At 36.6% G+C, this 13,480-nt stretch overlaps 2 protein-coding genes across 2 annotated transcripts; one reads left to right on the top strand and one right to left on the bottom strand.

Moving 5' to 3' along the window:
* Positions 1-741: 741 nt before the first annotated feature.
* LOC134840507 (hepatocyte nuclear factor 4-gamma-like) lies at positions 742-2,850 on the bottom strand. Its single transcript, XM_063856354.1, has one exon. It carries the CDS (start codon positions 2,592-2,594, stop codon positions 873-875), a length of 1,722 nt encoding a protein of 573 aa, XP_063712424.1. The 5' UTR covers positions 2,595-2,850; the 3' UTR covers positions 742-872.
* Positions 2,851-7,178: 4,328 nt separating this feature from the next.
* On the top strand, positions 7,179-9,416 carry LOC134839970 (sodium-dependent glucose transporter 1A-like). Its single transcript, XM_063855599.1, has 2 exons — positions 7,179-7,552; positions 7,791-9,416. The coding sequence occupies exons 1-2, from the start codon at positions 7,436-7,438 to the stop codon at positions 9,414-9,416; spliced, it is 1,743 nt and encodes a 580-aa protein (XP_063711669.1). The 5' UTR covers positions 7,179-7,435.
* Positions 9,417-13,480: the final 4,064 nt, after the last annotated feature.

Genomic DNA, 13,480 nt, shown 5'->3' with positions numbered 1-13,480 from the left:
AATAATATAGGACAAAACGTATTAAGCCGAAAAAAAGGAAAAACGGAAAAACCGAAAATAAATTATTGTCATGAAAATTTTGAACTATTATTTCTATTAAAATATTTGGCATTTTGAGCGATCCACAGGTGACCAAAAAAAAATTGGTTTACGTTGAAACGACTCGAAATCAGGTCACTAAGCCGAGAAAAAACAGGCCTAAATCATTTGGGCAGAGTTAAAATTTTAAGCGAAAAAAAATGTATACAAAGTCATGATTAGTAAAATTACAAACAGCAGAGGTAAATCAGAACTGTAAAAGCAACTATATCGTACAAAAACTTTTTTAAATGATTCTAGCATTCAGATTCGAACCCAGGACCTTTGACGTCCCAGTCGCATTCGTTACTTCCAGACCAAAGGTACCGGAGACCAGGGGCGGATCTAGGATTTTCTCGAGGGGGGGGGGGGCGGATTTTTAAAAAATTTTCGAAAAATTTGACGACCTTTTTTTTAGGTCGATCAGATTGATTTTCCGAGCTCTCCCAAAGCAGTAAAAAGACCCTGTTTCGGCCAAATTTTCTGCTCCGCAGGCACCTTTTGAAAAAAACAGGTCACAAAAAAGCCGTTTTTGGGCACTTTTTGGAAAATTTTGACAAAAAAAACGCGTTTATTAGGCGCGCGCAAAAATGATTATTAAAAAATCAATTCTGAACTCGTGACAACTTAAAACATCGTGATTCATATCTCGAAAAAAATAAGTTCCAGATAAATTATATATTAATGAAATATCAAAACAGAACCGAAATTGGAAAATTCGCAGAAATCAGAATTATCAAGTTAGCATTGATGTTGGAAGTTTCAACCTAAATACAGGAACCGCGTGTTTTTATTCAGTTGAATTTGACATTGTTGTTGTTGTTGTTTTGATGCTGCGATGAGTTAATGTGAGCTGCATTCCCATTGGCCAATCCCACTTCATGTGGCAGTGATGGGAACTGGTTAGGCCAAAGGTGTGCTGCAGAGAAATTGTGTCCGATTGTCTGCTGGTGACCTGGCTCCAGAACTGGCATCTGTCGAGGAGCCGATCCAGGGAACTGGTTCGGTTGTTGAGGCAGAGCTTCCGGCGGAGCGTTCCGAGTTGTCTCTATGTAGTTCGCGAGGTAGTCAAAATTTTTCATATTCCAAGGAATCGGATTCCCTTCATTGGCAGTGTTTAAAGAAAAGTACGAGTTCTCAAAGTTGTTCAAATTCGGAAACGGTTCTGCCATTTCTTCGTTCGGCGCGAAGAACGCGCTTTCAGTTTTGGGATTAGTTCCAGACACTAGCGAAACCGTAGGAGTCCCTATGTTGTACGTGCATTCTTCTTGCAGAAGCATCTCATTTAACAACTTGTCAATTCTAACCGAACCGCACATGATTGAATTTTTGAGCTGGTCTTTCATTTTGTAGGCCAATTTTGACAGTGGCGCTTGGAGAGCTAAGATCTCAGCGAATCGCGTAGTGGAATTACCGTCAAGGAATCTTTCAGAAATAGACCTCTCAAGTTGCTCGTAAAGGTCTCTTCGCACAGTTTTGATTCTTTGCGAGTCTTTCAGATTTCGAGCAAGAGGTTCGAAGAAAATGATGGCTTTTATTAGGACAAATTCAGTAGTTTCTAGTCTCATTTCTCGCATTGGTTCAACTATATCCGTCATTATAGCCGAAACTATAGAGATCATATCGGGATATAATAGACCAGTGTTAGTCGTCAGAATGTAGTTATTACCAAGTACTAAACTATTTACTTTACTATACAGTGACCGCTTAGCGACGCCAAGAATCAGTTGTTCACCAGCGCTTGCTCTTAGAAGCGAAACTTGGTCGTCCAAATTTCCGAGCATGAAAACAGGTAATGTTTTCGCCCACTCAACGAGAGCTTTCAATTGTTGATTCATAGATTCGCAGAGCTCAGTTAACGAACTTAAGGGTTTCAAAGTTGATTCGGCCACGAGAGGAATGAACGGACTCTTTTCCGAGTTCAAAAGCTCCGCGACCGTTATTCCAACTGGAGGTTGTTGCATATGAACCCTCGGCAACTCATTCACTCCTGGAAGCGGGGTTGGGGGAGGAGGTATCGGGAACCCGTCGTTGCTACCCTCCAAATTCCGACCCTGGCTCGAAATCCGATCCCGTTCATTTTGGACTGCCTCTTTTTTCATACCGAACTGATAACATTTTCTCAATCTACAAAATCGACACTGATTTCGCTTGTCTTTGTCTATAGTGCAATTTCTTTGCCATCGACAAACGTAGCTGTTGGACTTTCGGATGCTTCGCCTAAAGAACCCCTTGCAACCATCGCAACTCGAGGCGCCGTAATGTTTCCCAGTACTCTTATCCCCACAAATCAGACAAGCAGAGGAATGCTGTTGCTTGAAATGCACTAATTGACAGGCGTTCGAATCGATTCCGTCCATAGGCAGTATTTCCGGGTCATGTAAATTATCTTCGACGGATGAAATCGCTGGATTTTTGGCCAGAGGGCTTTGGACTAGGGGCTCTGATTGCGTGACAGGCGGGTTTATTGATGACAAATATTCAAATTTTTGACGATCTCCATATTGGTCAGACATGCTTAGCTGATTAGCCAAAATTGACAGTTTTCTAATTTTCTGATCAAAAGTCACAAAAGAGTTCAGGTCAAGAGGTCGAGGGTCTGAAGAATCCCGGTCTGATTTTTCAATTCAGTTGCTAAACTCGGTTGAAAGTTCAAAAGGTATTTCGAAAGCTTACAACTTCAAAGTCTCAAATTTGAGCAAATGTGATATTGCATCGATAAATTTGAATTCTTTGTGTAGCTTCTACGGATGGTTAGAAAGTTTGAGGTTGGCGTGCGTAAATGTGAAACTAAGCCTATGATCAGAGTATTTAAATTTCAGATTTCGGTCAATATTTGTTTCCTATCGGGGTTATGAAAAGATACATACTTCATAAATAGTCAAAATTCCAGTGAGCTAAACGTTAAGAGATGACATTGAATCTGATATACAAAGTTTCTAGTTCTCAAATTTCAACAATCTTACCCAAACTGTTTCATATTTAACCTTTAAATGCCATAACTTGTCACGCTGGATTTTAATATTAATTTAGTCAACTTAATAGTAAATAGTAATATTATCTTACAAGGATTCACAAGGTGATTTCTGCAGAGGCGAGTACATGTCAAGTTACTTAATCAGACTAGAAGAGATGACAAATTCGGGAGCAAATGGAAGAAAAACAACAGTGCAAAACAAGCGGCGAAGTTATGTGAGTAGATGGATAACTTTGGAAAGGGGGGAGCGGGAGTGAGGAAGTGTTGGTAAATGTCCAAGCCATTCACACGAATTAAGCATCGTCCCCACCCAAAGGTCCAACACATCGCGGTTATTTTTTGCAAGCTGATTGAGCTTTAACTTTTGTAGAGACGACAATTCACAAGATGGCATTCAATCAATTTTGTTCGAACTCTTTGCAGATACTTACTTGGATTTTTTGAACTTTGTTCACAAAAAGCGCTAAAAAATTTCGTTAAGTAATTTTACTGGAGTAGAGCTGAAATTTTTCTAGACAACCAAAAAATAAGCTTATTGTAAGCCAAGTATATTCACTCTAAATTAGACTAAATCTAAAAATTTAAACTACTTTTTAAAAATGGAGACAAATTTTTGGAATCACAACTGAATATGATATGATAAATTAATATGATATTTAATATGATAATCATTAGACCAATTTCAAGGATTAATATGATATAACACTCGACCAATTCCAATGATAATTCGTTCTGCCTGATTTTTGCCTGAAAACAGAAAAATTAGCCAGTTGCTGTGCAAGTAGCTCATTGTTTGAGACTGGCATGTATCAACACTGAGAAATATTTTTGGAAATTTTCATGTCGTTCGAATTACGACTAAGAAGGCTTTAATATGATATATCACTCAACCCATTCTGTTGATCGTTTTTAGGCCTGATTGAGCGATTAAAAAACACTAAAGAAAAAAACAAGAGTAGCCGGTTGCTGTGTACTAAAAGCTCCGACTACGTTAATGAAAAATTGGGTAGTTAATTGCTTGCTATGATGAGAGGAACTAGACGAAATCTTAGAAGCTAAAACCTTAAAACAATACTTATGTAGGCATAAAGTACAGCAGTTTCATAAGGAAAAAGACAAAAAACTGTACAGTTTATTGCATGTTATGATGAAAGGTAAAGGTGAGAAAACGGAACCGAATGAACCGAACCGAAATAACCAAAAACCGAGCCGAACAGAAAGTTTTGAAAGGAACCGAACCGAACCGAACAAAGTTTTGAAAGGAACCGAACCGAAATATTTGGAAAAAAAATACAAAACAATTTTCGAGAATTGGGAAGGTCACAAGAATTTTTCTGGGTATTCCTGGGGCAGCAATTCTGGGTATTCCTGTTCTGAGCAATTCATTCTTTTGCTCTTAAGTTTTCTTTAAAACAAAAACGAAAGACCGAACCGAACCAAAATTAGCCAAAAACCGAACCCAAAATCTTTTTGAGCGAACCGCTCATTCCTAATGAGAGGAAGTACACGAATTATAGTAGACGAAACTTTACAAAATAACTTCATTAGGCATAAGGTACAACATTTGCATTCGAACACTGCGCAGAGGTGGAGCTGCGCTTCGCAAATACTTCCGAGAACACGACCAAAAGCCTTTCTATCAAGTGAAATCAGAAAAAGTAGAAATTAGCCTCGAATTAGCAAAAACTCGGCTACCTGTAGGATTCGAATCTGCTACCTACTGCAATCAGGAGACTTTGAGTCTCAGCACTATCCACTCAGCCACGCAAGCTTAACAACCGAGACAAACACTAGTCACGAATAAAGCAGCTAGATAAATCAATCAACTGCCAATGTCATTCAGCAAAAATGGCACCAAATACAAATTGACTCAAATTTGCAAGTAATAATTTGGAATGTAACAAACTGAAGGCATCCACAATAATTTTATATGAAACAAATCGCAAGGCATAAAGCCACATTATGTATAAACTATGCATTTCAAAAAGTTGCGGGATATGTTAAGCTAGAAAAATTCTGAAATCGAGTTTTTACACAGAGGCGAAGCTGAGCTTCGCATCACTTGTGATACTAAACAAAAAATCAAAAAGGTCGAAAAAATTAGATCTATTAAAATTGGGATACAAAACGAAAAAAAAAATGTCAAAAAAACTAGATCTATGAAAATGAACAAAGCTAGTTTTGAAACAAAAACATATATGCCAAGTCAATAGAATATGAAATAAGCATCGGAAGATAATGTAACCGGAAGGAACAAAGCCGAAAATACCTTGTCAGAAACCCGTAAAGCCAAAAAAACAACACGACTCCCGACATCTGAAAAGTTAATACGACCACCTCAACATCAAGGATTTGTTCGTCAAAGAAGCAATATGAAGACATTAAGCCAAAGACTAAGAAGATGTTAAGTCCCCCTCAACCTCAAAACACAGACACGCACACGCAAAACTTTTTTCGCTTGTTGAAAGACGCAATATTACGTCAATAAGCCGATATAATAAAAGCCGCAAACTATCAGGCCAAAGAAGGAAGTCAAAAAAGCCGGGAAAAAAATGTTATCATGAAAAACTTAACTATATTTCTATTAAGAAATTTAGCATTTTGCGCAATCCAGAGGTGAGCATTTAAAAAATATTTCAGTTGAAACGACTCGATATTAAGTCACTACGCCGATAAAAAATAGGCCGAAATCAATTGGGCAGAACGGAGTTTTTTAACGAAAAAAATATATATATATACGAAGTCAGTTTTAGTAAAAGCAACTATAATGTAAAAAACTTTTCACAAAAATCTACAATATGGCAAATAAGCCGACAAAACATAAGCATATAATAATAAGTCGACCATTTTTTTTGAAACAGACTATTTCCTGGTGTCCCAGGCGTATTGGGTGTGCCAGAGACGCTTAGAAATTTGAATTCATTATGAACCAAGAGCCCAATTGATTCAAGTGATTCTGTTAAACAAGTTGTTAACCCGAAAAAAAGTATATATTCCAGTTTGATAACGCTTGCTAATCGCAAGCGTAATTATTGTTATGTTGTTTGAAACAAATCACTTTTTTCGGTTCATTTGATGAATTAAGAATGCATCAACTGTGTTAACTTATTATTATTCGAATGTTAAAGCACATGCCATTAAAAATCTGCAAAAGTGCTTCCAAAGTGCAATATTTGCGAACTAAGCTGGAAAAAAAGAAGGATCGTACTAATACACTCGCTTCGCAAGTGTAAATAGCAAAACAAAAAATGTACTGATTTTTGCTCATATATTTTTCTCATATATTCATATATATATATATAAAACTGTTCTGATTTTTTTTTCATAGACATGTTCTGGTTTCTCAGGAAATAATATATGAAGCTTCAAAAGCTAGTTTTCCTGGAGTAAAACTGAGTTAAAACGCCTTCACACTCGCTTTATTCGCACAAAATTTGACTGAATAGAAAAAACATACAACTAGATTTTCTCGGCAATGGGCATTTTCAAAATGCTTAAATTTCAATGGAGCTACAGTTTTAAAAGCTATATTACGAGACATGCGTGATTTTGCGTTGTTAGAAAATTAGAACAAGCCTGAATACGAAGTTTCGCCCCACTTTCAATGATCGAAACAATGATCACAGAAAAATCTTTAAAATCAAGCTTAACTTTTGAGCTATGCTATAATTCGAACCAGGTGACAATTTTTATTAACTGAACAAAGAGAGCAGAAAAACATTCAGCAGATGAAAGCATAATTTCTTTCGATTATCTTGATTAACCGCAACTTTTCAAAAAAACTTTTTCAGTTGCTTAAGTTACTTTTTGCAGTTCGAGCAAGTTTATTTTTTATTTATTGTACACCGGTTTAGACGTTTATGGGGGGTGTTTTCAAATTTACTCTGACTCATGAATTAAATTTTTTTTACTAATTTTTATTATTGCTACAAAAATACGTGAATTGAAGCGAATACGCGACGCAATGTTTTATGAACACGAGTACGAGTACCTGTATCAAGATGAAACTTAAGAAGGAGTGCCAAACGTAACGTAACGTTACCAACTATGGTATTTGTGTACTAGCTCAAATTAAATAATCAATATATTTATTTTTTGGTCTGACTGGATTTGAGCAATAAAATTTGGAGCCGAAAACCAACACCACTACTCGTGTACTATAGTATACCATCACTGAAAACAGCTCGAAAACTAATGATCAAATGGTTGTTCATGCTTTAACGTTATATTTGTTAAAAGCAACTATTTTAATAGCAAAACTTAACCAACTGAAAAATAATTCAAAAATCAGAGAAAAAACGTTGACTGGCTCTGATACAATCATTCATAGAGTTAAACACCTATTGCAGCAAAATTATTATTCACATAACTGATTGAAACATGCTCGATACTAGTGAAGAAAATTTTGAGAGAATAGATGGCGAGGATAGTTCGGATGGAGCAGAGCAAAACAATCAAGACATTTTTGAAAACACCACCAGGAAGAATCTGCCAGCTGTAAGTTTCTGTGCCCTCATATCGAAGAGAAAACAAGAAACTAATTTATGAATAGTTTTTTTTCTACACACCTTAAAAAGCAAGACAATAATCACTTTTTACTTAAAATAATTTACCTCAATTTTAATTGATACAAAACAGAACTAAACTGCGCTTTGTCTTTGAAAACTTTATACTTTTTGAGGTTGTGTAACTCTTGAAATTTCTTGAAATAAATCAAACCAATTTATTGTTTCAGGAAAAGATTCCGAACGCAAAAGAATCGCGTCCAGGCCAGAGCACAAAACTACTTCGCTACAAAGAAGACGACGACAACGACCCAAGTGCGGTTCTACAACAGCAGAACAGCCAATTGAGTACCAGTCTCGCCGAGCGCACATGGAAACACCCCAAGTTCTCGAAAGTAACCCATACAATCATTCTTTACTGTGTTATGCTTGGCATGGGATCCATGCATACTGTTGTTGGTCCTACACTCTTGGATCTAGCATTCAAGTTAGACGCTACTGTCGGCGAAATCTCTATTATTTATACTTTCCAGGGTTTTGGTTTCATGGTCGGAACCATTGTCGGAGGTCTTTTAATAGATTATATCCCTAAGATGGTCTTTCTAATTGTGGTCACAATTCTGACTTCCTTGGTCACCATTTCGATTCCACATTGGCCTACAGTTTGGGCCATGTGTATATGCTTCTTCCTTCGAGGCACCAGTATCCGTGCACTGGAAATCGGCTGCAACGTCACCCTGCTTGACCTTTGGGGCGTCAAGAGTTCGCGACCTATGCAGGGTCTTCATTTCTTCATGGCTATTGGCTGTGCAATAGGACCACTTATCGTCCAGCCATTTTTGGGCGAGGCCGTGGAAACCCCAATTAACCCAGACTCGGTCGCTTCAAACACAACAACTTTGTTGCCTAGTAACGCCTCGGCTTTCACAACAATGGCTCCTCTAAACGACATCTCGCGATTTAAAAGACATGCCCCGAACACGCAATTCGTCAACGATCTACAATCTTCTGAAATTGAGCTTGCTTACATGGTTATTGGGATTTACCTGTTTTCAATTGCAGTCCTTGCCTTGATTGCGTTCCTTGCGTCTCCAAAGCCACCATCAATGGCACAGCAAGAAGAGCAGGAAACCGAGTGCCTGGAAATGAGCAACAAAATGAAACGAAAGGACTTGTACTTCAAAATAAAATTCATTATCATTGGAACCTTCATTCTATTTTTGTACTTCGGATCAATTCTTTCTTTTGACAGTTACCTTACAACCTTCTGTGTCGAATCTAAACTCAGAATGTCGCAATCAAGAGGAGCTCTTTTGAGCACCGTTTTCTGGAGCGCGTTTATCATCGCAAGACTAATTGCATGTTTCTACGCAGGAGCTATTAGCGACCTTAAAATAATTATCGTCGACTTGGTGGGAATTGTTCTAAGTGCACTGCCAATGAGTTTCTTTGTCGAATACCATGAATGGGTTATATGGCTGAGCATAATCGTGTATGGCTTTTTCATGGCCTCCCTGGGACCCGCTGCCATTTCGTATACTAACATGTACATAGACGTCTCGGGTAAAATCGCAGCAATTTACATGCTCGGAGCCGCAGTCGGTGAAACAGTCGCCCCATTCGTAATCGGGAAACTATTCGAATTAGAACCAATGGTTCTAATGTATACAGTCACAATTATAAGTGTAATGTTGATACCACTGACTGTTTTGTGTGTGAAAATAGCGCACAAAAGAGGAAAGAAATTGAACCCCGTACCAAGTCCGAGTCCAGTCGCTGCTCCAATGATTAAACGGAAAAGTTTGATACCTTCAGAAACTAAAAGCCATGATGGAAACGACAGCTATATGAAATAATAATTCAAATCATTGATTAAAAATTAAAATGATTGTAATAAAAACTTAGTTTGTTTGTTTTGACATCAAAGACCAAAATGGACGAAGACTTCGACTTCATCGCAAAAACTATTTGTATGTTAAATCTGCAGATCGCAGAAAAGCTATCAATAGTTTCGTATATATTTTCCTACATCAAAGATTCAGTTAATTTGTTCGGCGAAGCGGTCTATTGCGACTCAATGTGTTTTGGGTTATAAACTTCATGTGATATACTCTACTTATTGGAGACAAATTTGGTAAGGCTGAGCTATTCTAGAATCTAGAGTTCAAGCAGAGAATTCTAATACTTCAAGATCGAAGTAGAGCTGAAAACCTCTGTACACCCTTTTACTTTTTTTAGAGTCAACTAGTCCGGAAGTTAATTATTTAGATTCACCAGAACGCATATATCCAGCGCTCTTTAACCTATGAATTACTTGAAAGATCTCACCTTACAAATTGCAGCGCACGTGCGATTTGAACCAGTAATCATATGATTGATGGGCACCATCACTACCGGAGCGCCAATGTCACAAGCATATTAGTTATAGACGCTTCGCTGTTGCTATGAATTTTGTGAATTGGTCATTAAAAATGGTCCTTAAATTTAACTGTTAGTTGTAACTGAATACTCAATCTGATTTGGGAGAGGGAATCCAGAAATCGATGTGATAATCTCAAATCGAACGCCTTCGTACTGTGCTAATTTTCTTGGAAAACTTGAAACACTTAAGCCTACCTTTCCTCATTTAAAATAAAAGCGACCAGGAGATTCAAAAATTTTCAGCCTACTGCAAATGCATACAAACGTTTGAGGGGTGGGAAGTAGGTGCATTCACTTTGCGAAATTTCGACACTAAATCATTGCTAAACAAGTGTAGCCGGTTTATGTGCAGGTAGCACAGAAAGTTCCGACAACATCAATGCTGAAAATGGAAAAAAATTTCTTGTATAAGTGACAATGAACGTCATTTAGGTCGTATTTTTTTCCGTTTTTTTTTTCAGGGAAAAGTTCTAAGAATAGTTCACGCTCAAATTTGCCTTTTCCCGGCTTCAATTTGGATTTTTGAAGTATTCAATTCCTTCGTCTAAGAGAAGGCAAACTCAACTATTGAACAGCAGAAGTTTAAAGGTCACAAAAATGCATTTAAATGCTTTTAAATTTTAGCTTTTCCAGCTGAATTTAAAAAATTATTTCTTGATCCTGTTTTCTCAAATTGGGGCTAATTTCATCAAAAAAACTACTAATCATAAATTATTGAATTTTGAAAAGCTATAGCAGCATAATTTTTTCAAAAATTACGTCAGTATTTTTCAAAAACTTTAGCAGCATAAGTTTTTCAAAAATTACGTCAGTATTTTTCGTCTGTTTCTTTACATTCACTGACACTTGTCCAAACATAAGTTTTTTCGCTGTTTTTGTTTCAATTTGTGTCATATTCTGTGCAAGGTGGGATGAGAGATTTTCATTGAGACAAGTTGCGTAATGAAGGAGGGAACCCTTTTTCACTTATGGTGGCAAAGGGTCGCCCTTTGATACTATTTTACGACATCTATTTTTTAGATAGCCAATCCAAATTTTCTCGTAAGATTATCTAACTGCTAAAACTTTAGTAAACTTATGCGTTCACATTTTCAAAAATTACGTCAATCATTACCTCTACAAAATTTGCCGAAGGGTGCAGAAAATGAGGTAAGGTGAAAAGAGACTAGGGGAATGTGCAGGCAGACAGGAAAGTGGGGAGGCCTTCATAGTAAAAAATTTATATCCCATCCATTTTCATAATACATGTTTTTATCTAATAGACAAAGCTCCTAAATTACTAGTTCAGAAGTAACTCGCCGAAGTATCAAAAAATTACGCCTTTTTAAAACGAGTTGATAATATTTAATTTAAATTGTGATTATGACCTAAAATTTTTTCCACTAGAACTAATTGGCTAGTGCCCAGCTAATCCTGGAGGTACCTATTTGATAATTTTTGCGAAGTACTAATGCGGAAGCTAATTGGTAACTTGGTACGTGTCAAAAATTTATGCAGCTTATGCAGTGTAGGTCCCTAAAATCTGTCTTTTTTCGATTGAAATGTAAATCTCAGAATTGTCAATGACGTTTTGGATAATAAATATGTTTGAATGACAAAAGTTGGATATTTCCCAAACTCAAAAGTGCCTCTACCAAATTATGGATATGCTGCTCGTGCAAAGCAGATTCTGAAACCTTCTTTCTTTCAATTAGAGCTTGAATTTTGAACTTGCCAAAGTAGATTCAGATAAAGGCGAGAAAGTTTCCGAAAACTGTAAAAACTTCAAAAATTTAATATTTACGAAGTCCATATTCGAATACAAAAGTAGAACACATTTTTAAACAAGGAAAAATTTGTTGTTTTTTTGATTAGACCCTTGTTGTTCTTTCGATCAGACCCTAAGTTTCAGAATTGGCAGGGACGTTTTCGAGAAAAAAGAAAAAGTTTTCAACTGTCAAAATTTATGATACAGCTTTTTCCTAACAACATTTTTCTACAAAATAAGAGTACTCGCTTACACAGGGAAGATCCAAATGACACCTTTTTTTGATTGAACTCCTAAAATCAGATTTGGCAGGGTAGCTTTTGAGAAAATTTAAAACAGATGCGAAACGGTTGTTTGCATCACTAGTGAAATAACGGAACACACCATTGTAAGCAAGCGAATAGAAAATGGGACGAAATAACAAAATCGAAAAATTTAGAAAATGAAAATATTTACAGAAAACCAGTAAAAAAACACAGACACCTGTATCAAATTAACTTTGAGTAATTACCTAGCAGCCACCAACCTGACAATAATTGGGTAGAAGCCCATTCAGCCGAAAGAAAACGCCATAATAAACTGCTGTCAAAAAAATGTTCAGCAAATAAGTTTTAAAAATCAACCCACCTGCAACACAAACTACTTGACTTCTTCAAAAATTAATCCTTTTGCCTTTACAGCGACCTACAATAAGGCAGATGAGATGATAAAACATAATAAGACTGAGGCAAATAGGCTGACAAAACAAAAGCATATAAATGAAAAAAGTTTCAATTTTACACATACTGAAAAAAACAAGGTACGGACTCGAACCCCAAACCTTAGGGTACAAGGTCAACCGCATTACTCTTAGGCCAAATGGGAAGGCTTATCTAAATTGCTAATGTTAACTGAAAAAGCAACTTTTCGATTTCTTACAGATTTGTAGAAAAAGCTGTCTACCGGAATTAAAAAAGTATAGTTTCCGATTAGAGTGCAAGTGCAAAAAAAATCCAAAGAATGGGTCTAGAATTCAATCGATTGAATTTTTCAAGGACGTAGAGAGTGGAACAAGGTAAACCTGCAGATTATGCAAACTGATCTTGCTAGTGGTGCCATTTTTGTAAAAACTGGAAAAAAATTCATCAAAGCGTCTGAAAAAACCATTCCCACCTATACAAAGTTTCATAATACCAGTTTTATCAAACAGGAATGAAACCTTGTTTGAGAGTAAGAGGTGAAAAAATACGCGTTAATTCCTCATTTGACGACAGCAGCTCCGAATTGAAAATCAATTTGAAAAGCGAGGTTCAAAATCAGACTCCCGACACTCACTACGAACAGTCCTTACAAACAATAAAATTTAATTTTTGAAAAATGTTGATAAAACAATTCTTGTCACACCCGCGACTCTTTAGAACCTTAGACAAATTTTATTAAAAAAAACACTCACAGTTAGTTGATAGAAAATCGTTTCTAATACCAACAAAAAGTGTGAAGGAGCGATTTCCGCAACTGCCAGTAAAAAACGGTGAAAATCTAAAACCTGATCAAAATACTACTAATTCGATGAGTAGCAAAACTAGCACATGACAGCAAAAAAAAACTTTTAATCGGCATGACTTTGTAACCAATACTGTTCTACAAAAAATTTCACGCAGCGAGAAGTAAGATACTTTTCTCATTTTTACTGGTCTTACCTTGCTGTCAAGTTTGTTAACTTGTTTTTAATGCTTGAAATCCGCTTTGTTATTTACAAAACAATCTGTCGAA

Source organism: Symsagittifera roscoffensis, chromosome 2 (assembly GCF_963678635.1).
Source record: "Symsagittifera roscoffensis chromosome 2, txSymRosc1.1, whole genome shotgun sequence".
NCBI lineage: Eukaryota > Metazoa > Xenacoelomorpha > Acoela > Convolutidae > Symsagittifera > Symsagittifera roscoffensis.
This window is presented reverse-complemented; position numbering and strand designations above follow the sequence as displayed.